Source organism: Geotrypetes seraphini, chromosome 2 (assembly GCF_902459505.1).
Source record: "Geotrypetes seraphini chromosome 2, aGeoSer1.1, whole genome shotgun sequence".
Lineage (NCBI taxonomy): Eukaryota > Metazoa > Chordata > Amphibia > Gymnophiona > Dermophiidae > Geotrypetes > Geotrypetes seraphini.
This window is the reverse complement of record NC_047085.1, coordinates 84,753,589-84,780,104: the sequence shown is the minus strand read 5'-3', so window position 1 is coordinate 84,780,104 and position 26,516 is coordinate 84,753,589. Positions and strand designations below refer to the sequence as shown.

The following is a 26,516-nucleotide window of genomic DNA, read 5'->3' as shown; positions in this document are numbered from 1 at the left end:
CTCTTCCTATCTGGAGTTCTTCTTGCCGGTGCTCCGCAAGTTCACTCCGTTCATAGACAACCAAGCTCGATTCGAGTTCGAGGAAGTGGTAGCCTCCCTCTCCCAATTACGCCTCCAGCTGATGCAATCCTCCTTCGATGCATTCGAACTCTCGGCACGCGCCGCCGCAAGCGCGGTAGCTATGCGTCGCCTGGCATGGCTCCGTACTATCGATATGGATCCCAACCTACAGGACAGACTCGCCAACGTACCATGTGCTGGAGCTGACCTGTTCGATGAGTCTATCGAAACTGTTACCAAGAAGCTGTCGGATCATGAAAAATCCTTTCAATCCATTCTGCGGCCCAAACCCAAACCTCAACAGTCTCGACCTTCCAGGCCACCCCTGATTTACCAGCGGCGTTACATGCCCAGACAAACGCCTGCTGCGAGACAGCCTGCGAAGAGACAACCTCCCCAGAAGTCTCAGCAAAAACCTCAGCCACCGGCTGTACCTAAGGCTCCCCAGCCCTTTTGACGCCCCTCCCGGGAGCATAACCTCGGCCTCTCCCATAGGGGGCCGCCTCCATCTTTTTTACCATCGATGGGAGGCCATAACCACGGACCTATGGGTCCTCACCATCATAAGAGAAGGATACTCTCTTCAATTCCACCGGGTCCCCCCGGACCATCCTCCAAGAGAGTATCCTTCAAGCTCGACGCAGACCGCCCTTCTTCTTCAGGAAGTCCAAACCTTACTTCAGCTTCGGGCTGTCGAGCCGGTCCCGTCAGACCAATTGAACCGAGGGTTTTACTCCCGGTACTTCCTCGTCCCGAAGAAAACGGGCGACCTGCGACCCATTTTAGACCTTCGGGCCCTCAACAAGTTCCTGGTCAAAGAGAAGTTTCGCATGTTGACTTTGGCTTCTCTATACCCCCTCCTCGAGCAGAACGACTGGTTATGCTCCCTGGATCTCAAGGAGGCCTACACTCACATCCCCATTCACCCGGCCTCCCGAAAGTTCCTCAGATTTCGGGTGGGAAATCTGCACCTACAGTATCGAGTGCTACCATTCGGCCTATCTTCATCCCCCAGAGTCTTCACAAAGTGCCTGGTGGTAGTGGCCGCAGCACTCCGGGACAGGGGTCTACAGGTGTTCCCATACCTCGACGACTGGCTCATCAAGGCCCCGTCAGCCCCAGAGGTCACTTCGGCGGCCTTGGCTACAACCTACTTCCTCCAGAATTTGGGCTTCGAGATCAACTTCTCCAAGTCTCATCTACAACCCACCCAGTCCCTCCCCTTCATCGGAGCGGTCCTGGACACCACCCGACTCCGAGCATTCCTGCCTCGGCAACGCATGGAGTCTCTTCTTCATCTCTGCCAGTCGGTGTCTACTCGCCAAACCCTACCGGCGAGACAACTGATGGTGCTCCTGGGCCATATGGCCTCCACAGTACATGTGACACCCTTTGCCAGACTCCACCTCAGGATCCCCCAGTGGACCCTGGCATCACAGTGGAATCAGACGTCCGATCCACTATCCAAACGCATCTTAGTCACACCTGCTCTTCGGCAGTCTCTACTTTGGTGGATGACCTCTTCGAATCTATCCAGAGGTTTGCTGATGCACTCTCCCCCCCATCAGAAAGTTCTCACAACCGATTCGTCGAATTACGCATGGGGGGCCCACCTGGAGGGTCTCCGCACCCAAGGATTCTGGACCAGTGCGGAAAGACTACACCAAATCAATCTACTGGAACTCAGAGCCATCTTCAATGCGCTCCAAGCTTTCCAACACCTACTCCACGACATGGTAATCCTCATTCGCACAGACAATCAGGCCGCCATGTATTATATCAACAAGCAAGGAGGCACGGGCTCGGCCCTCCTTTGCCAGGAAGCTCTACGAGTCTGGGACTGGGCGGTGCGCCACAACACCCTACTCAGAGCAGTATACATCCAGGGGGAGAACAACGTCTTAGCAGACAAACTAAGCCGTCTGCTACAACCGCACGAATGGACTCTCCATTCCAGCCCCCTTCACCAAATCTTCACGCAATGGGGGACGCCTCAGATAGACCTCTTTGCGGCTCCCCACAACGCCAAACTGCCTCAGTTTTGCTCCAGGATCTACACCCCTCATCGCCTCGAGGCAGATGCTTTTCTACTGAACTGGGGGAAACGATTTCTATATGCGTTCCCACCATTCCCGCTGATCCAGAAGACTCTGGTCAAGCTGAAACTCGAACGGGCCACCATGATTCTAATAGCTCCTCGGTGGCCCAGACAACCTTGGTTCTCCCTCCTACTTCAACTCAGCAGCAGGGAACCAGTACCACTTCCAGTGTTTCCTTCACTACTTACTCAACATCAAGGATCACTACTTCATCCCAACCTGCAGTCTCTCCACCTGACAGCTTGGTTCCTCTCAACGTAACCCCTCACCAATTCTCACAAGAAGTGAGGGAGGTCTTGGAAGCTTCCAGGAAGCCCGCCACTCGACAATGCTACTCCCAGAAATGGACCAGATTCTCCTCATGGTGTGTTTCTAAGTCAAAGGAACCTCAGCGAGCTTCCTTATCCTCCGTGCTGGACTATCTCCTACACCTATCTCAATCTGGGCTCAAGTCCACATCCATACGAGTCCACCTGAGCGCTATTGCGGCGTTCCACCAGCCCCTACAAGGGAAACCCCTCTCGGCCCATCCGGTGGTCGCCAGATTTATGAAAGGACTCTTCCATGTTAACCCTCCTCTCAAACCACCCCCAGTAGTTTGGGACCTCAATGTAGTCCTTTCCCATCTCATGAAGCCCCCGTTTGAACCACTCAACAGGGCCCCTCTGAAGTATCTCACCTGGAAAGTGCTTTTCCTTGTAGCCCTTACGTCCACTCGCAGAGTCAGCGAACTCCAGGCATTGATGGCGGATCCACCATTCACAGTATTCCACCATGACAAGGTGGTCCTCCGCACTCACCCGAAATTCCTGCCTAAGGTGGTCTCCGAATTTCATCTCAACCAATCCATTGTACTTCCAGTATTCTTCCCTAAGCCTCATTCTCACCACGGAGAATCGGCCCTTCACACTCTAGACTGTAAACGTGCCTTGGCTTTCTACCTGGATCGCACCAAGCCACACAGAACCACTCCTCAACTTTTTGTCTCCTTCGATCCTAACAAGTTGGGAAGACCCGTATCAAAGCGCACCATCTCTAATTGGATGGCGGCTTGTATCTCTTTCTGCTATGCCCAGGCTGGATTATCACTTCCTTGTAAGGTCACAGCCCATAAGGTCAGAGCAATGGCAGCCTCAGTAGCATTCCTCAGATCAACACCAATCGAGGAAATTTGCAAGGCTGCCACCTGGTCCTCGGTTCACACATTCACCTCACATTATTGTCTGGATACCCTCTCCAGACGGGATGGACAGTTTGGCCAAACAGTATTGAAAAATTTATTCTCTTAAGTCGCCAACTCCCCCTCCATCCCACTGAGGTTAGCTTGGAGGTCACCCACTAGTGAGAATACCTGCCTGCTTGTCCTGGGATAAAGCAATGTTACTTACCGTAACAGTTGTTATCCAGGGACAGCAGGCAGCTATTCTCACGTCCCACCCACCTCCCCTGGGTTGGCTTCTCAGGCTAGCTACCTGAACTGAGGAGACACGCCCGGATCTCCGGGTAGGAAGGCACCGGCGCATGCGCGGTGCGGGCATCTAGAAACTTTAAGTTTCTACAAGCAACACGTGCTTGTGAGACGTCCGTACCGGGGCTCTGTCTGATGACATCACCCACTAGTGAGAATAGCTGCCTGCTGTCCCTGGATAACAACTGTTACGGTAAGTAACATTGCTTTACTTGTAGTTCGAATTAGAGCATGTTGCAGTCTTAACTCAAGTACTGGTTGTATCATTTTTTTTAGATTCTTGTGTGTTTAATGTGCATTGAAAGATGCATGGTCTATTCTTGATCACCATGAATCATGATGCTTTTGTTTTCAGCTATTTTGCATACCTTTTTGTAAAACTTTCTTAAAGGTTACTTAGTAATTGCTGAAATCTGTGCATATATATAAATATAGATAAGGAAATTAGCATATAATTTCTTGTATATAAACGCAAGTCAGGCTGAAGATTGGTTTAAAGGATTGAATTTGTTTAGAATTTTTCAGTTCCAAATGTTAATGCAATCTGTTACCTTTCTATATGTGTCTGTGGTAAAAGGATTTAGGTATTCTTATTAGGAAATTGTTTTGTAGGTGGGAAAGAAGAGTTGATGAGCGTGGAAGAGTTTACTATGTGGATCACAACACAAGAACAACAACATGGCAGAGACCTACCATGGAATCAGTCAGAAACTTTGAACAGTGGCAATCTCAACGCAATCATTTACAAGGAGCTATGCAACAATTTAATCAGCGATACCTCTACTCGGTAATTTTCTGCAATTTTAAAAGAACGCAAACTTCTATCTTGTTACCAGGCCTGTTGCTCCTTGTTTTAGATTGTATTCCACCAAGTCTAAAATATGGGTTCCGTTCCTTGTCTGAATTCCCAATTGTCTCAACTGGAGCATCAGCATGCCCATTAATTTTGTAGGTAAAGTGAAATACTGTACACGTTTAGCAGCAATTGCAGGTTATACTGTATCTACAATTCATAATAATTCTGGGTAGCCATGGAATAAAGAATTTGATCTGATACAAGAATCTTGATCTATGTGGCCTTCTGGGAAGGTAATATAATAGTCCTGTCTTCTCAAATAAAACTCTTATATATACATTGGCTCTTAGAAATGCATTGATTCATACTGTATATACTTGGATATAAGTCGATCCGAATATAAGTCAAGACCCTCATTTTCCCCACAAAAAGGAAAAATGGTTGACTCGAATATAAGACGGGGGCTTAATATTCAAGTGCCATGCCTTGCCAGGATCTTCACCCAGTGTCCCCTCCCTCAGGCCCTCCCCTGACAGGTTCTACACCCAGCCCTCCTCCCTGCCAAGTTCTGCACCCAGCTCCCTTCCCTTCCTTCCCTGCAAGGCTCTGCACTCAGTCCCATTCCCTACCAGGCTCTGCACTAAGTCCCATTCCCCGCCAGGGTCTGAACCAAGCCCCCTTTCCTGCCAGGCTCTGCATCCTGTCCCACCTTCCTTCCCTGTACCCTCTTCCACCAAAAAGAGCCAACCTTATCAGTGATGTCACAATGGCTTGATTGTCCTGTACTACCCTCTGCCCTCCAACCCAGCTTGCAGAGTAACCCTTCCCCTTAACTGAAACCACCTAGTGTTAGGCCGGGACAGGAAGGATCCCTCCCGTCTCCTGCCCCGGCCAGCACTAACAATTACCACCCTCCCTCCTTCGCGTACCTTTTCCCTGGTAGTCCAGCAGTGTATCCCGTGCTGAACCCCTCCTGCCGATTTCGAAGCTAGTAGCCAGCGGTGCACCCGGGCCGGCATGCAGGAGCGAGCTTTTCGTGCTCCCGGCCAGACCTGCACCGTTCCTTGATAGACTGCCGCGAGTCCCGTGAGAACTGGTGGCAACCTATCAAGGAGTGGTTCAGGGCCATCCAGGAGCACAAAAAGCTCACTCCTGCGTGCTGACCCGGGTGCGCCGCTGGCTACTAGCTTTGAAATTGGAAGGAAGGGTTCAGCGCGAGATATACTGCTGGACCATCAGGGAAAAGGTACGTGAGGGAGGGTGGTAATTGTTAGTGTCGGCCGGGGCAAGAGATGGGAGGGATCCCTCCTGTCCCGGCCTAACGGCAGGCCTGCAGTAAGTCCAGGAGGGTGTCGGGTGATCACTGGGGGATGACCCGAATATAAGACGAGAGCTCCATTTTGGGCCTTTTTTTTGGCTCAAAAATCTCATCCTATATTCGAGTATATACGGTATATACTTTTCTAAGAGCCTTAGTTCCATTTATTCATGTTTTGTTTTCAATAATAGTTTCATTATGAGATGGTGGTTAATTCTTTCTTTTTTTACTTTTCTTTTTTGTTGTGTATGCTTTTTAATGAAGAAAGCCAAAATTCTGTTACATCTATTCCGGATTCCATACATATGGTGTTCAATCCTGACTGCCAAACTGGTGTTGCAGAAGTGACACAGCTTTCAGCACCTTCCATATTGCAGTGGAGTATAATGCCTCCTTCAGTCTTTTCTTCTGCAAGCAAACCGTGCAGAGATGTTTCTGATCTGCTCTGCTTTATTTTTCCTTTTTTCGTTGAGAGTCTTACTTCACTACAGGCGTGGTAAGTCAGCGTCCAAGACCTCCGTTGCCAGATGGATTTGCGTGACTATCTTGTCAACATACATTGCCTGTGGAAAGCAGCCACTGATTTCTCTCAAGGTGCATTAAACCAGGAGTGTCACTGTTTCATGGGCTGAGTCTCGGGCAGTGCCTCCAGCTGAAATTTGTAGGACAGCTACTTGGTCTTCTGTTCATACTTTCACAAGGTTTTACAGAGTGGATGTGGTGGCTCGAGAGGATGTTGCCTTTGGGGCCTCGGTTTTGCAGGCCGGCTCTTCTGTCCCACCCTAGATGTGGCCATTGCTCTGGTATGTCATCATATGTACGGAATCCGAAGTAGATGTAACAGAATGAAAGATTAGGTTCTTACCTGGATAATCTTTTTTTCTGTTAATCTACTACGGATTCCATACGGCCCGCCCTCTGTCTATTCTGTATCAGCTGCCTTTCTGCCTTGGATATTTCTAATTTCCAGGCTTGAAATTCTTATTCTATCAGCCAGATGGACATGTATAAGATTGTTCTGTATATGTAAGAGCATTAATCTGGCTCCTTTGATGATAGTGCTTGTTGCACATAGCACGTTGGTCATTATTGCTGCTATGTTTCTTGAATGTTTTCACGTTTATTACTAATTCTTTGTTCTCTTATAAATTTCAGACAGAACAGAACTGTGGTGGGGAAGTTCCCTGTACCTCTTCTTTGTGTTTTATTCAAATGGTGATCGATTACATTGAGTTAAAACTGAAGGGGACTCTATGCTCCACTGTAATGTGGGAGGTGCTGACAGTAGTGAGTGTCACTTCTGCAAGACCTTGTTCACGGGTTGCAATTGAATACCATATGTATGGAATCTTTAGTAGAGTAACAGAAAAAGATTATCCAGGTAAGAACCTAATATTTTGTTATTTAAACTGTCCCTGAAAGAAACTATTTTTGAGTTTAGATTAAATAGGGTTTTAAAAGTTAATTTGAATTTGTAGACCCTTGAAATTATTTTTTTTTTAATAGGCTAATAGAAATAAAAAGTCTTAATAGATAAAATTGGGACACTTTTTTCTTTTTCTATTTTTACAGGCCTCAATGTTACTAGAAAATGATCCACTTGGCCCTTTACCAGCAGGCTGGGGTAAGCCAATATGTTTTTGATATGGAGTATGAACGTGTATTGTTAATGTACTCTGAAGCATGCCCCTGAGCATGTTGGTAATAAAAGGAATGTACAGTATATGGTATTTGTGTAGGAAAAGGGGGGTGGAATGTGTGGTATATGTATGTTACTAGAAAAAGGGGTAGTATAGTTGGGGTAAGTATGATGGTATCACTACAATAGGAATAGACCTAAGCTCCTTCACAGCCTTTTCTATATTTGTGTAATTGGAAGAGAACCTGAGCAGTGGCAGAAAGCACTTAGCTATATATTTTTTTCTTTTTCAGAAAGGAGAGTTGATTCAAATGACAGGGTGTATTTTGTGAATCACAACACAAAAACTACACAGTGGGAGGACCCTCGAACGCAAGGGTAGGGTGCAGTATTCATGCATGTTCATAAATAAAAATCATAAGCAATATTAGGGCTATACTGAATATTCATATTTGATTTGATTTAGTCCTGAATAGTGCTCCAAATATATTACAGTAAAACCATGGTTTACGAGCATAATTCGTTCCGAAAAATGCTTGTATCAAAGCGAATTTCCCCATAAGAAATAATGGAAACTCAGATGATTTGTTTCACAACCCAAAAACTTTAATACAAAATATTATACGTACTTGTATTGCAAGACCTCACTCATTTAGAACAGTCACTACACTCTTGCAGAGAGAGAGAAGAATCATCGGCTCAGTTGTGATGTGTGTATACTGTATGTACTTGTATTGCAAGACATTGCTTGTATATTGAAAGTTAAAATTTAATAAAATATTTGCTTGTCTTGCAAAACACGTGCAAACCAAGTTACTTGCAATTTGTAACCAGCGGAATAGTGATTTAAATTTGAAAACAAATAATCTGGGGCTCTACTGTGCTAAATCCTAATGAAATACACACTTGATCTCTGATTTCACATTGCTTCATTTTATTATTTATGTTAAAGCTCAATGCCCATTACACTTCCCCTCTCCATTCGCGGTTTTGATACTTGTGGTTTCATAAATTCGCGATTTGTTTTGGGGGGGTGGAGAAAAAAAACACCATAGTTTCGGATGTTCCCGCCTCCCTCTAGCCTTCCTCCTGGCATCCCAGCTTTACCTGGTGGTCTAGCGGGCTTTCGGAGCAAGAGCGATCTTCTATGTTCCTGCCCCATGTAGATTGCCAATAGGAAATGGCTGCCGTGAGCTCCCGTCGTAGTCTCGAGAGACTATGGGAACTCACGGCAGTCATTTTCTATTGGTGATCTGCACGGGGCAGGAGCATAGGAAGATCGCTCCTGCCCCAAAAGCCTGCTAGACCACAAGGGAAGGCTGGGATGCCGGGGGGGAAGGCGGGAGGGAGGTGGGGGTGGGTCAGAGCCGGATGAGAAGTTATTTGCAGTTTTTCTCCATTCGCGGTCCGGCTCTTCCCCTATCCACTGCGAATACCGAGGGAGAAGTGTATTCATATTCAGCCAAATAATATTTTTTATTATTCATATTTGACCAAAAGTAAAATAAGCCATTCAGTGCAGCTCTATAATAATATATACAGTACATTGCTCTTGTTAAAGTTGTACTGTTCCTTTTCTTTCATTTCAGTTTATTTGATGAAGTTTAACACAACACAAATCTATAACAGAACAAGAATGAAAAAAACCCATACAGCCATTTACATCCATAAAGGGCATAAAGATGAGTTGTTTCTAACTTTCTTTGCAGTTTACAGGATGAGGATCCACTGCCTAAGGGTTGGGAAATCCGATACACGAGAGAAGGGGTTAAGTACTTTGTTGATCACAACACCAGGACAACCACCTTCAGTGATCCCCGAACTGGGAAATCTTCTGTGTAAGTAATCAACTGAATTTTGATCATTTCAGAACATGTAAACAATTTGTGACCCATTCATAAATTCACAGAAGGTATGATTTTTCATTTTCAGTTCTGATTAATTTGTTTTTGCCAGTTCTTAGAGTATAAGCAGGATGACTACTTATAATTGGGATAATGTTATCTTACAGAAACTGGGTCAGAGCAGTGGAAACAAAGTTAAAGAGCATTTGCAGGAATTTGTGTTAGGGACTGATTTAATAAATTGGATTATTGTTTAGAGTAGTGGATATTTCAGATTAGCATTTTCAATTTAAATTTGTATTCGTGGGATTGCCACATTTTCAGCACCAAATTATCTATAAGGCAGCCTATTTCCAGGGGAATTCTGTGCAAAAATGTTAAGAATTCTGCACACAATCTTTTAAAATTCTGAATACTATATTTATCAAAATAATACAATATGACCATTATCTGAGTAGTAATTATTTTAAATTTCAAAACACAATATTTTAAATATTTTTTAATAGTGCACTATAGTTAGGGCTTTTGTTTTTTACTGATTTTATTTTAGCAGTCCACTGAATCCAAGGTGAACTTTGACCTGCAGACTAGATGTCCCCATCCCTGGTCAATTCTTTCCCATTCCTGCACTGTCCCTGTCGTATTGTAATGACTTCCTTTCTCGCATCCACATGTCCTTCTTCGTACCCCTCCCTCTAACACCAAATCCAACTCTCCCTCTTCTTCCCTCTACTTCTAACCCTAAATCTGACTCTCTCCCTCCCCCTCTCTAACCCCAAACCTGACTCTCTTCTTTTTCCATCCCTCCTCCCTCTAACCCCAAATTTGACTCTTCCCTCTTCCTTCACCCTCCCACTAACCCCACATCTGACTCTATCCCTCTTTCTCCCCCTCACTCTAATCCAAATCTGACTCTTCCCCTCTTCCTCCTTCTAACCCAAATCTGACTCTTTTCCTTCTTCTTCCCCTCCCTCTAACCCCAAATCTGACTCTCTCACTCTTCTTCCCCCTCCCTCTAACCCCAAATCTGACTCCCTCCCTCCCATTTTAACCCTGTCCCCAGTACTTTTAATTCCCTCCCACCCACCCAGAAGTTACATATTGATTGATCTGTACTTATTATAGGCTTTGTTGAATTTTGTTACTTTCCTTGCTTTAAGACTACAATTGGTTGACCATTTCATGCATTTACCAGCTTTTTAGTAAAAAAAAATATTTTCAAGGGTTATTCCTAGATTTACTCCTTTTGAGCCTTAAATTATGAGCTCGTTTTAAAATTTAGAACATAAGAATTGCCGCCGCTGGGTCAGACCAGTTGTCCATTGTGCCCAGCAATCCGCTCACCCGGCAGCCCTCTGATCAAAGATCAGTGCCCTTGAGACTAGCCCTACCTGAGCACGTTCTGGTTCAGCAGGAACTTGTTTAACTTTGTCTTGAATCCTTGGAGGACTTTTTCCCCTACGACAGACTCAGGAAGAGCGTCCAGTTTTCTACCACTCTCTGATGACCCTCGGATGGCTGCCAACCGGTCCCGGGGATTTATCGCTCTTAAGCCTATCAATCTGCGTACACACCTCCCCTAGACTGACCGTCAATCCTGTCAGCTTTCCGTCTTTGTTTCCAGCATATAGCCTGATGGGTTCCAGTATGCTGTGTAGATCTTCTTTGATAAATACAGATGCAAAAAATGTGTTCAGTTTGTCGGCGATTGCTTTGTCCTCCTCTAGTGCTCCCTTTATTCCATGGTCATCCAGTGGTCCCTTTGCGGGTCATTTCCCCTTAATATATCGAAAGAACGGCTTGAAGTTCTTCGCCTCCTTGGCTATTTTTTCCTCGTAGTCTCTTTTGGCCCCTTTTACCGCCTTATGGCACCTGCGTTGATGTTGTTTGTGCTTGTTCCAGTTTTTCGTCCATTTTTGACCTTTTCCATTCCTTAAATGAAGCTTTCTTGTCTCTGATCGCTTCCTTCACCTCTACAGTGAGCCACACTGGTTCTTTGTTCTTTTTCCTCTTTGATCCCTTGTTGATGCGCTGTATATATAGATTTTGCGCCTCAGTGACCATGTCCTTAAAAAGGAACAAGCTTGCTCTAGCGTTTTTACAGTGCTTATCCTCTTCTTTAATCTTCTTCCCTACCATGAGTCTCATCCCTTCGTAATTCCCTTTTCGGAAGTTCAGTGCCGTGGCTGCTGTTTTGGATCGATGTTTCTCCTGCGTCCAGATCAAAGTGGATCATATTGTGATCGCTGTTTCCCAGCCTCCCTTCTACTTCTACATCTTGCGCCGGTCCTCGCAGGCCATTTAGAATTAAGTCCAGAATTGCATTTCCACTAGTATTTTCCTTGACAAGTTGTTTCAGGAAGCAATCACCTACAGTATCCAAGAACTTGGTCTCTCTAACACAGCCAGAGGTGCCTAGGTTCCAGTCTATTCCCGAATAGTTGAAGTCACCCATGATAAATGCGTTGCCTCCCTTGCAGTTGCATTTAATTTCATCCATCATTTCTCCGTCAATTTCTTTGGACTGCCCTGGGGGTCGGTAGTAGATGCCGATCTTCATTTCCAGTCCATTTGTTCCCGGAATTTTGACCGAGACTCTAACTTATCTGTCAGTTGTGGCGTGTTCTTTCCAGTAGATTCAATTCCCTCTTTGACGTATATGGCAATGCCCACACCTTTTTGAGCCACTCTGTCTCTGCGGTATAGTTTGTATCCTGGTAGCAGTGTCCCAGACGTTTTCCTCAGTCCACCATGTTTCCATGATGCCTGTGATGTCAACGTTATCTTTTTGTACCATAGCTTCTAATTCACCCATCTTATTTCTAAGGCTCCTTGCGTTCGTGTACATACACTTGAGTTTGCGACCTGTTCCTTTCTTGCATTTCCTTCCCTCTGCTGAAAAGATCTGCAGCTTACACATTTCTCTATTGGCCCAAATATGTAAGACCTGTAGGTTTTGGAAATTTGCATGTCCAAAAACTTGCTCTGTCTTATAAGGAAGGTTTGAAGCATTTTCACTTTCTCTTGTTGAATATACTGAAGATGCGGAAGAGGTGTGCTGCTGAGCTGGTTTGATGGTACCCCAATCATTTAACTCGTAATCTAGGAGTCTATCTGTTGCTGAGTTCATTTCAGGAGTCCTTCAGAAGAGGTTCTTTCTGAACACAGTTTATTTTATGATCCTAGTGTTTCTCTCAAAACTGCATTCTAGTGTTTAGTAGAGTTACCAAATTTCTTCATGGAATAAAGTGGACACGTGGAAAGCCATACTAATATATTGTTCCTTTTTGTATATTTGTATTCTGATGTTGACACACAGTAATCAGCTTCTCAGTTTTCTTTGACTGGGACACTACTACTGGGATATAAGCTATACCGCAGAGATAGAGTAGGACAAAAAGATGGGGGTAGTGCCCTATACACAAAAGAGGTAATTGAGTCTATCCAGAGAGAGCACGCCGGAAACAAAGAATAAGGTAGAGTCTCTATGGGCCAAAATACCGGGAACAAATGGAACGGATACGAAGATCGGCATCTACTACCGACCCCCAGGGCAGTCCAAAGAGACTGATGAAGAAATGACAGATGAGATTAAACATGAATACAAGGGAGGCAATGCAGTTATTACATTACATTACATTAGAGATTTCTATTCCGCCATTACCTTGCGACTTCAATTATCGCGGGATAGATTGGAATCTAGGCAACTCCAGCTGCAGTAGAGAGACCAACTTCTTGGATGCTGTAGGTGATTGCTTCCTGGAACAACTTGTGCTGGAAAATATGAGAAGAAATGCAATTCTAGACTTAATTCTAAATGGACTACGAGGACCGGCACAAGGTATAGAAGTAGAAGGGATGCTGGGAAACAGTAATCACAACATGATCCACTTCAACCTAGACACAGGAACAAAATATCGATCCAGAACGACGGCCATGGCACTGAACTTCCGAAAAGGGAGCTACGAAGGGATGAGAATCACAGTGAGGAAGAAGATTAGGAAGAGGATAAGCACTATAAATACGCTAGAGCAAGCATGGACCCTTTTTAAGGACACAATCACAGAGGCACAATATTTATATATACCGCGTATCAACAAGGGTTCCAGGAGGAAGAAGAACAAGGAACCAGCATGGCTCAGTGTAGCAGGAAGAAAGCGATCAGAGACAAGAAGACTTTGTTTAAGGAATGGAAAAGGACAAAAACGGAAGAACACTGGAAAAAGCACAAATAACATCAAAGCAAGTGCCATAAGGCGGTAAAAGGGGTCAAAAGAGACTACGAGAAAACAAATAGCCGAGGAGGCGAAGAACTTCAAGCCATTCTTTTGATATATTAAGAGGAAATGACCCGTGAAGGAAACAGTGGGGCCATTAGATGACCAGGGAATAAAGGGAGTAATAAAGGAGGACAAAGCCATCGCTGTCAAACTGAACACATTTACCGAAGAGGATATATCCAATATACCGGAAGCCGATAGGCTATACACAGAAAATGAAGATAGGAAACTGACAGGGATGACGGTCAGTCTAGAAGAGGTATGCAGACAGATTAATAGGCTTAAAAACTATAAAACCCTGGGACCGGACAGTATCTACCCGAGGGTAATCGAGGAACTGAAAGGGGTTATAGCTTAACTGCTCCAACTAATAGCCAATTTGTCGATCAAATCAGGAAAGATTCCAGAAGACTGGAAAGTGGCGAATGTTATATCGATCTTCAAGAAAGGTTCAAAGGGAGATCTGGGAAACTACAGACCAGTGAATCTGACTTCGGTACCGGGAAAGATGGTAGAGGCGCTGATAAAGGACCGTACCATCGATCACCTTGATGGACACAAACTGATGAGGACCAGCCAGCATGGCAAAGGAAGATCTTGCTTGACAAACTTACTGCACTTCTTCGAAGGAGTAAATGGGTAGATGGACAAGGGTGACCCGTTCGACATTGTATATCTAGATTTTCAGAAGGCGTTTAACAAGGTTCTGCATGAACACCTACTTTGAAAAATTGCGAGCCATGGAATCGAGGGTGATATACTCACGTGGATTAAAAACTGGTTGGCGGATAGGAAACAGAGGTGGGGGTGAATTGACAATACTCAGACTGTAAAAGTGTTACAAGTGGAGTGCTGCAGGTTTCGGTGCTCGGGTCTGTGCTCTTCAACATATTTATAAACGACCTAGAAATTGGTACGACGAGTGAGGTGATTAAATTTGCAGACGATACAAATTTATTCAGAGTAGTGAGGACACAGAAGGTTTGCGAAGACCTACAAAGAGACATAAATACACTTGAGAAATGGGTCGCGAAATGGCAAATGAGGTTCAACGTGGATAAGTGCAAGGTGATACATGTCGGTAACAAAAATCATATGCACGTATACAGGATGTCCGGTGCTGTACTCGGAGGGAGCCCCCAGGAAAGGGACTTGGGAGTACTTGTAGACAAGTCAATGACATCATCCATGCAATGTGTGGCGGCAGTGAAAAGGGCAAACAGAATACTAGGAATGTTTAAGAAGGGGATCACAAACAGATCTGAAAAAGTTATCATGCCGTTAAACCGGGCCATGGTACGCCCCCCACCTGGAATACTGCATCCAACACTGGTCGCCGTACATAAAAAAGGACATAGTACTACTCAAAAGCTCAGTAGCTCATTCTCACGGTGGCCAATCCAGGTCACTAGCACCTGGCCAAAACCCAAAGAGTAGCAACATTCCATGCCACTGATTCAGGCTTCCCTCATGTCTTAATAACAGGCTATGGACTTTCCTCCAGGAATCTGTCCAAACTTGGCACATGCTTAGATAAACTAGGCATAACGTCATACAGCCATCCTCCTGCTTTTCGACCAAACCACTCCCAACACAACGAACAAACTACACATTGCACTAGAAACAGTGTCACAATAGGTGAGAGACCAGAAATTAAAGCCGAACCAAGACAAAACCAAATTCTTACTTCTAGAAAGAAACAAAACTCCAACCATAATAAACTCCATCATATATCTCTTACAACCCAACCTAAAACTGCTGGGAATAATGATAGACAAAGGCTGCACCAAGTAACTTCGAATTAGCAAAACAGTTCAGAAGGCATTCGCAACTATGCGCAACTTAAGACAAAGCCGAAAATACTTCAACAACAAACAATTCAAACTCATAGTACAAGCGCTAATCCTAGGACTCCTGGACTACTGTAACATTCTATACCTGTCATGCCCCGCCAACACACTAAAAGAATTACAAACAGTCCAAAATACAGCCCTTAGACTTAGACTGATAATACTCACTGAAAAAAATATGACCACATTACCTCCGCTTTCCAAGATTCACACTGGCTCCCAGTACAAGCATGCATAGAATACAAATTCTACTGCACCCTATTCAAAGCCCTAAATGGAAATGGACCAAGCTGTCTGAACAACCGCCTAACCAGGAAAAACACATCCAGACCAAGGAAAACTCAAGCACACTTCACCCATCCCCCAATCAAAGCCATGGAAAGCAAAAAAATATATGACAGACTACTAGCCACCAGAGCAGCGAGACTAGACCACCACCTCTGAAATCTGCTGACCACGATGCCCAACTACAAAACATTCAGGAAAGAACTGAAAACTATACCATTCAAGAAATTTGTCAAATGATCTAACCAAACCGTATCGACCCTTCCCAGATCCCGACGCGTACTATATATATCAGCCTTGTAATTTCCTTGGGAATGCTCAGGCCAATTCTTGTTGTAAACCGCCTAGAACTGAAAGGTATTGGCAGACTAGAAGACACCAATGTAATGTAATGTAAAAGGGTCCAAAGAAGAGCAACAAAAATGGTTAAAGGTCTGGGGGAGTTGCCGTACAACAAGAGGCTAGAGAAACTGGGCTTCTTCTCCCTTGAAAAGAGAAGACTGAGAGGGGACATGATTGAAACATTCAAGATATTGAAGGTAATTGACTTAGTAGAGAAAGAGATATTGTTCATCCTCTCCAAGGTAAAGAGAACGAGAGGACACTCGCTAAAGTTAGAAGGGAAGTTCTTATTCACCCAGAGAGTGGTAGAAATCTGGAACGCTCTTCCGGAAGCTGTTATCGGGGAAAGCACCCTTCAGGGATTCAAGACAAGGTAAGGCTAGACTCCTTTCAGCGTCCATGGGAGAATATGCTACCTGCTTGACCTGGGATAATTCAAGTGTTGCAAAGGACAAACGTTGTTATGCATTTGTTGCAAATACAGTATATGTCCTGTTTTCCAAAGACATTTCCCTTTGGATTTCCATAGATAGTCAAAATAAGCAATTGTGTGCTGTGTTGAGGAGCTTAAAACTGTCTGGGAAACTCCTTTACTTTTAGGGGGTGAAAAAAAAAGTGTATTGTGTATATTTGGTTTAAATTAAATTTTGTGTGATATAAAGATTCAGAATTTTTTTTATCTAAGTCTGATTATGACTGTTGGCTTCTGATATTTTATTTTTTTAGCATGTTTTTATATATATTTCTTTACAGAAATAAAGGCCCCCAAATTGCTTATGAACGCAGCTTTAGATGGAAACTTGCTCATTTTCGTTACTTGTGCCAGGTAAGATATCATATGAAATTTATTTGCAAGGTAATTGATTTGCTTACAATACAAACCTCTCTTAATTGATTCCTTATGTATCTTCCTAGTCAAATGCACTGCCCAGCCATGTAAAGATTACTGTATCCAGACAGACATTATTTGAAGACTCCTTCCAACAAGTAAGAAAGTATTAACACATATATTAGTAAAGATTTTTTAAAATAACAATTGCAAAATGACGCTAACATGTGTTGAGATTGAATGTTCTTATGCTTAACATATTTTTAAATTAGCATTGTGGAATAGTAACAGTGTTACTCAGAAGGCAAGCAGAATGATAGTCTTCACAGGATTGACACCTTATGGTGGTGCCCAGGATTAGAGAGTGTAAACAAATCTCAATAGTTTTCCAGAATGCTCTAGTGAGTACATATGGAAGTTCTTGCACCAATGTTTTCATGTGGTCACAAGAGCCCTCAGGTCATGTTTGTCGTCTTATGGCTATTGGAGATTTTCTCCAATGTTTTTCTTTTTTCAAGTTATTTGCCAGTTTTTGATTGATTAGAGCTTCTTGTGCTTTAATAAATAGCTATTATTTTTTGTCAAATTTTGAAGTTGCTTTTGGAATCTAGCTAGGTACTTGGGACCCGGGTGGCCACTGTTGGAAACAGGATACTGGACTTGATGGATCTTCAGATTTGTCTCATTATGCCAGTTCTTACTATCTTATGTTCTTGTGTGACTAGGCTTTGCATTTGTACTAGTACATTGAGTAGCATCAGCTATAATTGTTGTTTGTTTAGTTATGCTGTAGTTATTTTGATCTGATGGCACAGAGTAAAGGAGATTTTTTTTCTTTATACTGGTGGGACAGAAGGATCATATGTAGGATTCCTGTGAACTAAATTACCTGACTGGGAAGATCTTATCTTTCATAGCAGTCCCTTTAGTATGCAGACTGCAGAGTCAGCTGAAACTCTGGTACATCAAAATTGTAGAATGCCTAATTAGCAACTGTCAATTCAAGGTGCCTTTTGAAAATGAAGTGAGCACCTGGAAATGTCAGAAGAATGGATTGCTTTAAGCCTCCAGTGCAGAAAATTCATTTATGCAGAAAACATATGCCCTGACTTGCAAGCGCACAGCTTCTTGGATTTAGAGGATGGTGTAAACATCAATACAGCCACAAATCAACAGAACTGTCAAACCTGGTGACTCAATACAAGCCCTAGTAAAATAATTTCCTTGATATTCCATCTATCACAGAATTGCAGCAAAAGAACTTAACATTTTTCTTCTTAGTCAAAGACTGACATGAACCAAATCCAATGTATTGGAGTCGATTAAAAAAACAAAAACAAAACAAAACCCACTTATCGAAGTTGTCAGTTAAACTAATCATGTGTCAAGCTGACCTCAAAGTTAGCTGGAACAAACATGGTTGTCTGCAAAAACCTTAGGAATTAATGTGTGGCAGAGTACTGTGTACCAGAGGGAGTGTCACCGAGTGGTTAGGAAAGCAAAAAGAGAATATGAAGACAGACTGGCGAGGGAAGCAACAAACTTCAAATCATTCTTCAGGTACGTTAAGGGGAAGCAACCAGCAAGGGAGGAAGTGGGATTCTTGGATGATGGAGACAGAAAGGGAGTGGTAAAAGAGGAAAAAGAGATAGCTGACAAGTTAAATGAGTTCTTCACGTCAGTCTTCACGAGGGAGGACACAACCAACATCCCGGAACCCGAAGAGATCATAAATGGAGATCTCAGGCAGATAGACAGGCTAAAGAGTGACAAATCGCCAGGTCCGGATGGCATTCACCCAAGGGTACTCAAGGAATTAAGGAACAAAATAGCAGAGCCACTTTGACAAATATGCAACCTATCCTTAAAAACTGGAGAGGTTCCGGAGGACTGGAAAATAGCGAATGTCACGCCCATCTTCAAGAAGGGTTCAAGGGATGACCCAGGAAACTACAGGCCGGTGAGCTTGACCTCGGTCCCAGGAAAGATGATGGAAGCGCTGAATAAGGACAGCATCTGTGAGCACATCGAAAACAATGGGCAGCTAAAGTCGAGTCAGTACGGCTTCTGCAAGGGTAGGTCATGCCTCACAAACTTATTGTATTTCTTTGAGGGGGTAAACAGCCAGGTGGATAAAGGGGAATCCATAGACATCATTTACCTTGACTTCCAAAAAGCCTTCGACAAGGTACCACACGAAAGACTGCTTAAGAAGCTATAGAACCACGGGGTGCAAGGGGAGGTCCACCGATGGATCAAAAACTGGCTGGCAGACAGGAAACAGAGGGTTGGAGTAAAGGGCCATTACTCAGACTGGCAATGGGTCACGAGCGGAGTTCCGCAAGGGTCGGTGCTGGGACCGCTCCTGTTCAATATATTTATTAACGACCTGGAGGCGGGAACAAAATGTGAGGTCATTAAATTTGCGGATGACACCAAACTATACAGCAGGGTTAAAACCACGGAAGACTGTGAAGATCTCCAAAAGGATCTGACTGGAAGAGTAGGCAAAAAAGTGGCAAATGAGCTTCACCATAGGGAAATGCAAGGTCATACATGTAGGGAAAAAGAACCTGATGTTCACTTACAAAATGGGGGGATCACCGCTAGGGGTAAGTAACCTAGAAAGAGACCTGGGAGTGATGGTAGACACAACATTGAAGGCGTTGGCGCAGTGCGCCACAGCCTCAAGAAAGCAAACAAAATGTTGGGTATTATTAAGAAGGGTATCACGACCAGGACGAAGGAAGTCATCCTGCCACTGTATCGTGCAATGGTGCGCCCGCATCTGGAATACTGTGTCCAGAACTGGTCGCCGTACCTCAAGAAGGACATGGCAGTACTTGAGGGAGTCCAGAGAAGAGCAACTAAGCTAATTAAGGGTATGGAAAACCTCTCATATACTGACAGACTGAAAAAACTGGGGCTGTTCTCCCTGGAGAAGCGGAGACTTAGAGGAGACATGATAGAAACCTTCAAGATCTTGAAGGGCATAGAAAAAGTAGACAGGGACAGATTTTTCAAATTATGGGGAACTACAAGTACAAGGGAGCACTCGGAGAAATTGAAAGGGAACAGGTTTAGAATAAACGCTAGGAAGTTCTTTTTCACCCAGAGGGTGGTGGATACATGGAACGCGCTTCCGGAGGCTGTGATAGGCAGGAGCACGTTACAGGGCTTCAAAGAAGGTTTGGATAGGTTCCTAGAGGACAAAGGGATTGAGGGGTACAGATAGGAGTAGAGGTAGGTTATAGGGATAGGAGTAAGAGATAAGTTATAGAAATAGTCAGGGACCACTGCTCAGGCAATAGGCCTGATGGGCTGCAGCGGGAGCAGACCGCTGGGTGAGATGGACCTCTGGTCTGCCTCAGCGGAGGCAACTTCTTATGTTCTTATGTATCTCCGCACTCTCGCTTTTCCTAAGTATACATACTGAGATCTTTAATTCTGTCCCCATATGCCTTAAGATGAAGACAATGCACAATTTTAGTAGCCTTCCTCTGGACCAACTACATCCTTTTTATATCTTTTTGAAGGTGCAGTCTCTAGAATTGTATACAATATTTTAAATGAGGTCTCACCAGAGTCTTATATGGGGGCATCAATACTTCCTTTTTCCTTCTGGCCTTACCTCTTTCTATGTACCCTAGCATTCTTCTAGTTTTTGCCCTCACCTTTTTAACTTGTTTGGCCACCTTAAGATCATCACATACAATCACACCCAAGTCCCGCACTTCTGCTGTGCACATAAGTTCTTCACCCCCTAAACTGTACCATTCCTTCAGGTTTTTGCAGCCCAAACACATGACCTTGCATTTCTTAGCATTAAATTTTAGCTGCCAAATTTCAGACCATTCTTCAAGCTTCACTAGGTCTTTTTTCATGTTGTTCACCCCATCTGGAGTGTCTACTCTATTGCAGATTTTGGTATCATCCGCAAAGAGGCAAATCTTACCTGACAGCCCTTAAGCAATATCGCTTATAAAAATGTTAAAAATAACAGCCCCAAGAACAAAACCTTGAGACACACCACTGGTAACATCCCGTTCCTCAGAGCGATCTCAATTAACCACTACCCTTTGTCGTCTTCCACTCAACCAGGTCTTGTCCCAGCCCGTCACTTTGTGGCCCATCTCGAGGGCACTCAGTTTATTAGACGTCTGTGTAGAACACTATTAAAGGTTAAAATTTTAAATACACCACATCTAGCTCACTGCCTCTATCCAGTTCTCTGGTCACCCAGTCAAAGAAACTGATCAGATTTTTCTTCTGGAGGGACTTGTTGCAAGCGTTAGGTAAAGTTGTAACTCTTTTCCATGTTAATGAGGAAATACTAATTCTGTATCGCCTGGTAGACTGATATAGTCCTTGCGAATGGGTTATATACCTCACTGCTACCAGCAGGTGGAGACTAAGAACAAACTTGTATATCAGGATAGCTTCCGTTCTTGCAATCAAGTCTTCCTCAGTCTCCATTAAAGAAGGTAGGAAGACTAATTTGGCTCCCCTCTTAGTATTATTGGAATTTTGTTTTGGACTCCTGGGTTCCCCTTTTGTGCCGGATAGAGCTTGGACAGGTCCTGTTTGGGGATGCGTCTGACCTCGGGGGTGTTAAACTTGGCAGGTCTTGTGCTGGGTCCCTCCCCCCACCTTCTTCCACCTCCCCCCATTTTTGTAGAGGTGCCTCAGCCGGCGGCCTGGCCCTCTGGTTGGTCAGCACTTCAGCTTTGAGAGCCGTGGAGTCTGTTCTGACTAAGTGAAGGAAAAAAAAAAATCCTAAGGTGTGCCGGTCTAAAGGGCTCAATTCCATTTAAAACTGCCATTTGCATTTGGGGTTTTTTCTCATATAACCGGAACTTTTATTACAGCTATGGCAGACTATACCAGTCTACAGGCTAACAGAAAGAAAATTAGCAGGTAAGAACTTAATTTCTCCTTCTATCATATGTCCAAAATTTCATAAGAATCAACACAAAATGTCCCTCCACCTTCTGGACTCTAAACAGGCTCTTGTTTTATACTTCTAAAGAACAGAGTCCAACAGAAAGGTAGAACTGACATTTCAGCCATCATGCTGTGGCTTTCTTCAGAGTGTGTTGTGAGGTCTGCAGTTTGTCTTTATATATAATAAGTTTTCAAATTTGAGTGGCCGGGACTTGAGGTTATTGAGGCAGGAAAGTCTGTTGGTCATGAATTTGAATTTTATCACAAGTTAATTGGTCGCAAATTTAAATTCTGGCAAGTAAGAGGCAGGAAACTTTGAGGAAGAAGGCCTTTGTCCTTGGCTGCAGTCTTTTTTGCTCTAAATTTCTTTTGGATGAGCAGTTGCCATGTTTTGTTTATGTAGAGCCCTTTATCGCCATTAAAGTTATTGGAGTATCTTGCTATCTCTTTTGCCTCTTTGATTCTTCTCAGCCACCTACGGTCTTTCTCCAAGACTTTTGTGTTCTCAAATCTAATTATATGACCAGTTGCCTTGGCATGGAGGACTACAGTTGATTTTCTCTGTATTGCATAGCTTGTGGTGTCTCTTGTGCTCTTGCAGCCTTTCTTCTATAGTGCATCAAGTTTCACCAATGTACGATTGGTCACAACTGCATGGGATTTTGTATACTCCAGGGGTTTGGAGCAGAGGTAACTGGTCTTTCACGTGTGTGAGCTTGGATGCAAATTTCTGTGGTGCACTGTAGGATATTTTGATGGATTTTTCTTTAGCAGTTTTCCTATGTGATCTGTTACTCATTGGACACAGGAGAGAGCACTATCATTTTTTTATTCTATTTCAGCGTTGTCCTCTAATGGTTGTTGGTGATTGTTGATTTAATGGGTTGGGTTGTCCAGAAGTTTTAGAGCTTGAGTAGTAACCCTTCTGCTGTAGCTATTAGTGAGAAATATGTCCTGGTGGATGTCCTTTTCTTTATGAAGTCTGCCTGGGTCACAAACTCTTAGTGCTCGGTTCACTAGTATACACAGAACCCTTCTTTTTGTGGTTGGGTAGTGATGGTCTCTGCATGCAAATAACAGTTGGTATGAGTGGGTTTCTGTGTATACCATGTGCCCAGACTTTCATCTGCCCACTTTCTGATCATTATGTGTAGAAAGGGAAGGCATCTGTTGGTCTCAGTCTACATGGCAAATTTTATGTTGGAGTAGCTGTTAAGGGCTGTCTTTCCTATCAAGCAGCTCAATTTGATAAAGAATTCCACCCATTACTGACCAGATCAATATCTTATAAACACTACAGAAAACTTTTGAAAACTTTTCTTTTTTTAAATTTGTAGCTAGTTAATTCTTGCGTATTGCATTATCTCTGTTTTAACTCATAGCATAATCTTTTGTAAACCGAATTGAACTAAAGGTTAAGGACTCAAGGATCTACCATACGAAAAACGGCTTGACAAATTACAGCTATACTCGCTCGAGGAGTGCAGAGAGAGGGGGGACATGATCGAGACGTTCAAGTATCTTACGGGCCGCATCGAGGCGGAGGAAGATATCTTCTTTTTCAAGGGTCCCATGACAACAAGAGGGCATCCGTTGAAAATCAGGGGCGGGAAACTACGAGGTGACACCAGGAAATTCTTTTTCACTGAAAGAGTGGTTGATCGCTGGAATAGTCTTCCACTACAGGTGATTGAGGCCAGCAGCGTGCCTGATTTTAAGGCCAAATGGGATCGGCACATGGGATCTATTCACAGGGCAAAGGTAGGGGAGGGACATTAAGGTGGGCAGACTAGATGGGCCGTGGGCCCTTATCTACCGTCTATTTCTATGTTTCTATGTTTCTATGTTATGCGGTATAGAAATCTGTTATTATGTTATGTTATGTTCACAGAGGTTTTCTTGTCTGTGGCCAGATGATAACAGTGTCATCTACATAGCAGATCAGCAAAAACTTGCATTCACACACATGTGAAAGACCTCTGCTCCAAACTCATGGAATGTATGAAACTCCATACAGTTGTGGCCAAGCATACATTGGTGAAACTGGATGTACTATAGAGGAAAGGCTGCAAGAACAACAAATCAGCTGTAGCCCTCCATGCCAAGGCAACTGGTTATATGGTTAGATTTGAGAATGCAAAAGTCTTGGAAAAAGATGACCATTGCTGGCCGATAGTGCTGCCCGATTCAGGAAAAAAGATTTGATTCAGCCTATTGAATTGTTTTTTTGATTCGATTTTCCTGCCCAATTGGGTGTTTTTTTCGAACATCCTGGTAGGTTTATTTTATAGCCTCTTCACCCTCTTTGCCTTTTCCTAACCACACTGGCGCTGTGATGTAAACAAAATAAGCAAACTGAAAAGACTTTTCCTCTCTCTGTTAAATCCTAGCTCACATTTGTGGTCTAACACCAGCTCTAGCAGGATACACGTTTCAAATCTGACATATTGTAATCACAAAACGGAAAATAAAATTATTTTTTTCTACCTTTTGTTGTCTGGTCATTATTCAAATCTTGTTGTTCCCAGCCTCTGGTTGTTTTCTGATAACTTGTTGCAAGGGTCTCCTTCTTTCTTCTTTCCCTGTGCTAACCATCAATCTTCTATCTCTGTCCTCCCCTTCCGTTTCCCTTCCCTCCTCCGGAGGTCTGGCATCTTTACTTTTTTTCATCTCCATCCACAGATCCACCTTTTCTTAGCTACTCTTTAATCCAGCATCTCTCCCTCCTTCCCCACCACCCCAGGGTCCACCATCTCTCCCTTTCTTTTCCCAACTACCCTCCTATCCAGTATCTCTATCCCCCTTAAAGGCCTATCCCCCCTGAAGGTCTGCACCCCACCCCTGAAGGCCTGCTTGTCCCCCCTGAAGGCCTGTGCCACCATCCCTGAAGGCCTGTTTCCCCCTTGAAGGCCTGTCCCCCCCTTGAAGACCTATGTCACCCCTTGAAGGCCTGTCCCCCCCACCCTGAAGGACTGCGCAACCCCCCCCCCCTCCTGGGAAGGCCTGTGTGTTCCCCCTGGCCTCCCGTGCACCATTTACCTAATAGGAGCAGCCTGCAGAGAAGATTGCGGTGCTAGCGATCTTTGCAAACTGCTTCGGAGCTGTTTCCTCTGCTACGTTCCCATCCCTCCTCTGACATCAGAGGTAACATTGCAGCGGAGGAAACAGCTCCGAAGCAGTTTGCAAAAATTGCTAGCACCGCGATCTTCTCTGCAGGCTGCTCCTATTAGGTAAATGGTGCACGGGAGGCCGGGGGGGAAGTCGGACACCAGCACTTTCCAACTGACCCTCTAAAGCAGGTGCGGCAGAAGCCAGCCAGCAAGAGTAGTGCTGCCGCTCCTGCTTTAGGGGTCGAGGGGAGGGTCAGCCGAATCGAGAAGCCGATTTTTTTTTTTATCGATTTGAATCGATTCACCCGAAGTGAATCGGTGAACCGATTCAAATCGTGTGAATCGGGCAGCACTAGTGGCCGAGAAGAATCAAAGAGGCAATAGAGATAGTAGATTACCCAATAATTTTAATGGAGATAAAGGGCTCTATATAAACAAAACATGGCAAATGCTCATCCAAAAGAAATTTTGATCAAAAAGGTCTGGGGCTGAGGGCAAAGGCCTTCTCCTTCCCTCTCAAGGATTCAAACCTCTTTTCTGCCAGAATTAAAAATTTTGACTAATAGACTTTCCCACTAAAATTTAAATTTGTGGCCAACAGACTTTCCTGCCTCAATCACATCATGCCCTAGCCAACCAGATTTGAGGACCCACTACACATAAAGACAAACTTCAGACCTCACGGCACACCCTGAAAAAAGCCACAGCATGATGACTGTTGGTTCTACCTATCCAGATGTGGCGAGACCTGGATAACTACAATAATCATGATGCCAGCTGTGGCAGCCTAAGAGAACAGTCTACACTTCTGTTTGTCTCTTTCGACCCCCAACAGAATTGATATTCTAGTAGTCAAGTAGTCTTTAGCAAATTGGCTAGTTCTCTGCATCAAATTCTGTCACGAGCAAACATGCTTCATTAACCAATACAGTGCAATTACATCATATCAAAACTACTGTAGCTCTTCTGAAATCTGCTTTCATTGGATTCCATATTAAAAGCAGTGACTTTGCTTCATTCCTTCCCATTATTGTTTGGCCTGGCTCTGAATTAGAGGTAGTGTATTTAATCAAGTGCTGGGCAACATGTTTGTGTAACATTAACAGCTTTCACATAGAGAATGACATGGGGACAAATTTTTCCCCATCCCCACGCGAACTCATTTTCCCATCCTGTCCCTGTGAGTTCTTTTTCTGTCCCTGCCCCATTCCAGTAAGCTCAGTTCGCATCTGCACAAGCCTCAAACAGTTTAAAATCATAAGTGCTTACAGGAATGAGGCAAGGACAGGGACAGCGACAAAATTCGTGGTGACGGGGAAATTGAGTTCCTACAGGGACAAATTTGTCCCTGTGTCATTCTCTATCCAATCTGGCTATTTCTGAACATTGCAAAAGGAGAGCAACCCTGTCACAGTATTCAGAGAGATCCAAAAGTGGAGATAATGGCAAAAGAGAAGAAGAAACCTAACCAACAGAGGCAAAAGCTTTATATTATAAAGGCATAAAAACAACCCAACAGCAGCTGTGCTTCATCTACGCTGCCTATATCAGAGGTCAATTACAGTCCCTTTAAAAAAAAATTATACTAAATATGATATATGGTATCTTACTTAAACAGATAATCTCACACCATATAAGCATGATAAAATTAA

General features: G+C 43.9%; 1 protein-coding gene across 7 annotated transcripts in view; it reads left to right on the top strand.

Annotated features, from left to right (window-relative positions):
• Positions 1-26,516, top strand: part of WWP1 (WW domain containing E3 ubiquitin protein ligase 1) — a 252,071-nt gene that overhangs the window by 157,061 nt on the left and 68,494 nt on the right. For all 7 annotated transcript variants that reach the window (XM_033933270.1, XM_033933272.1, XM_033933269.1 and 4 more), the window contains 6 exons: positions 4,240-4,414; positions 7,314-7,365; positions 7,674-7,758; positions 9,090-9,218; positions 16,735-16,807; positions 16,897-16,968. In XM_033933270.1, the coding sequence (XP_033789161.1) occupies positions 4,240-4,414; positions 7,314-7,365; positions 7,674-7,758; positions 9,090-9,218; positions 16,735-16,807; positions 16,897-16,968 (586 nt within the window). The remainder of the gene's footprint in view (positions 1-4,239; positions 4,415-7,313; positions 7,366-7,673; positions 7,759-9,089; positions 9,219-16,734; positions 16,808-16,896; positions 16,969-26,516) is intronic.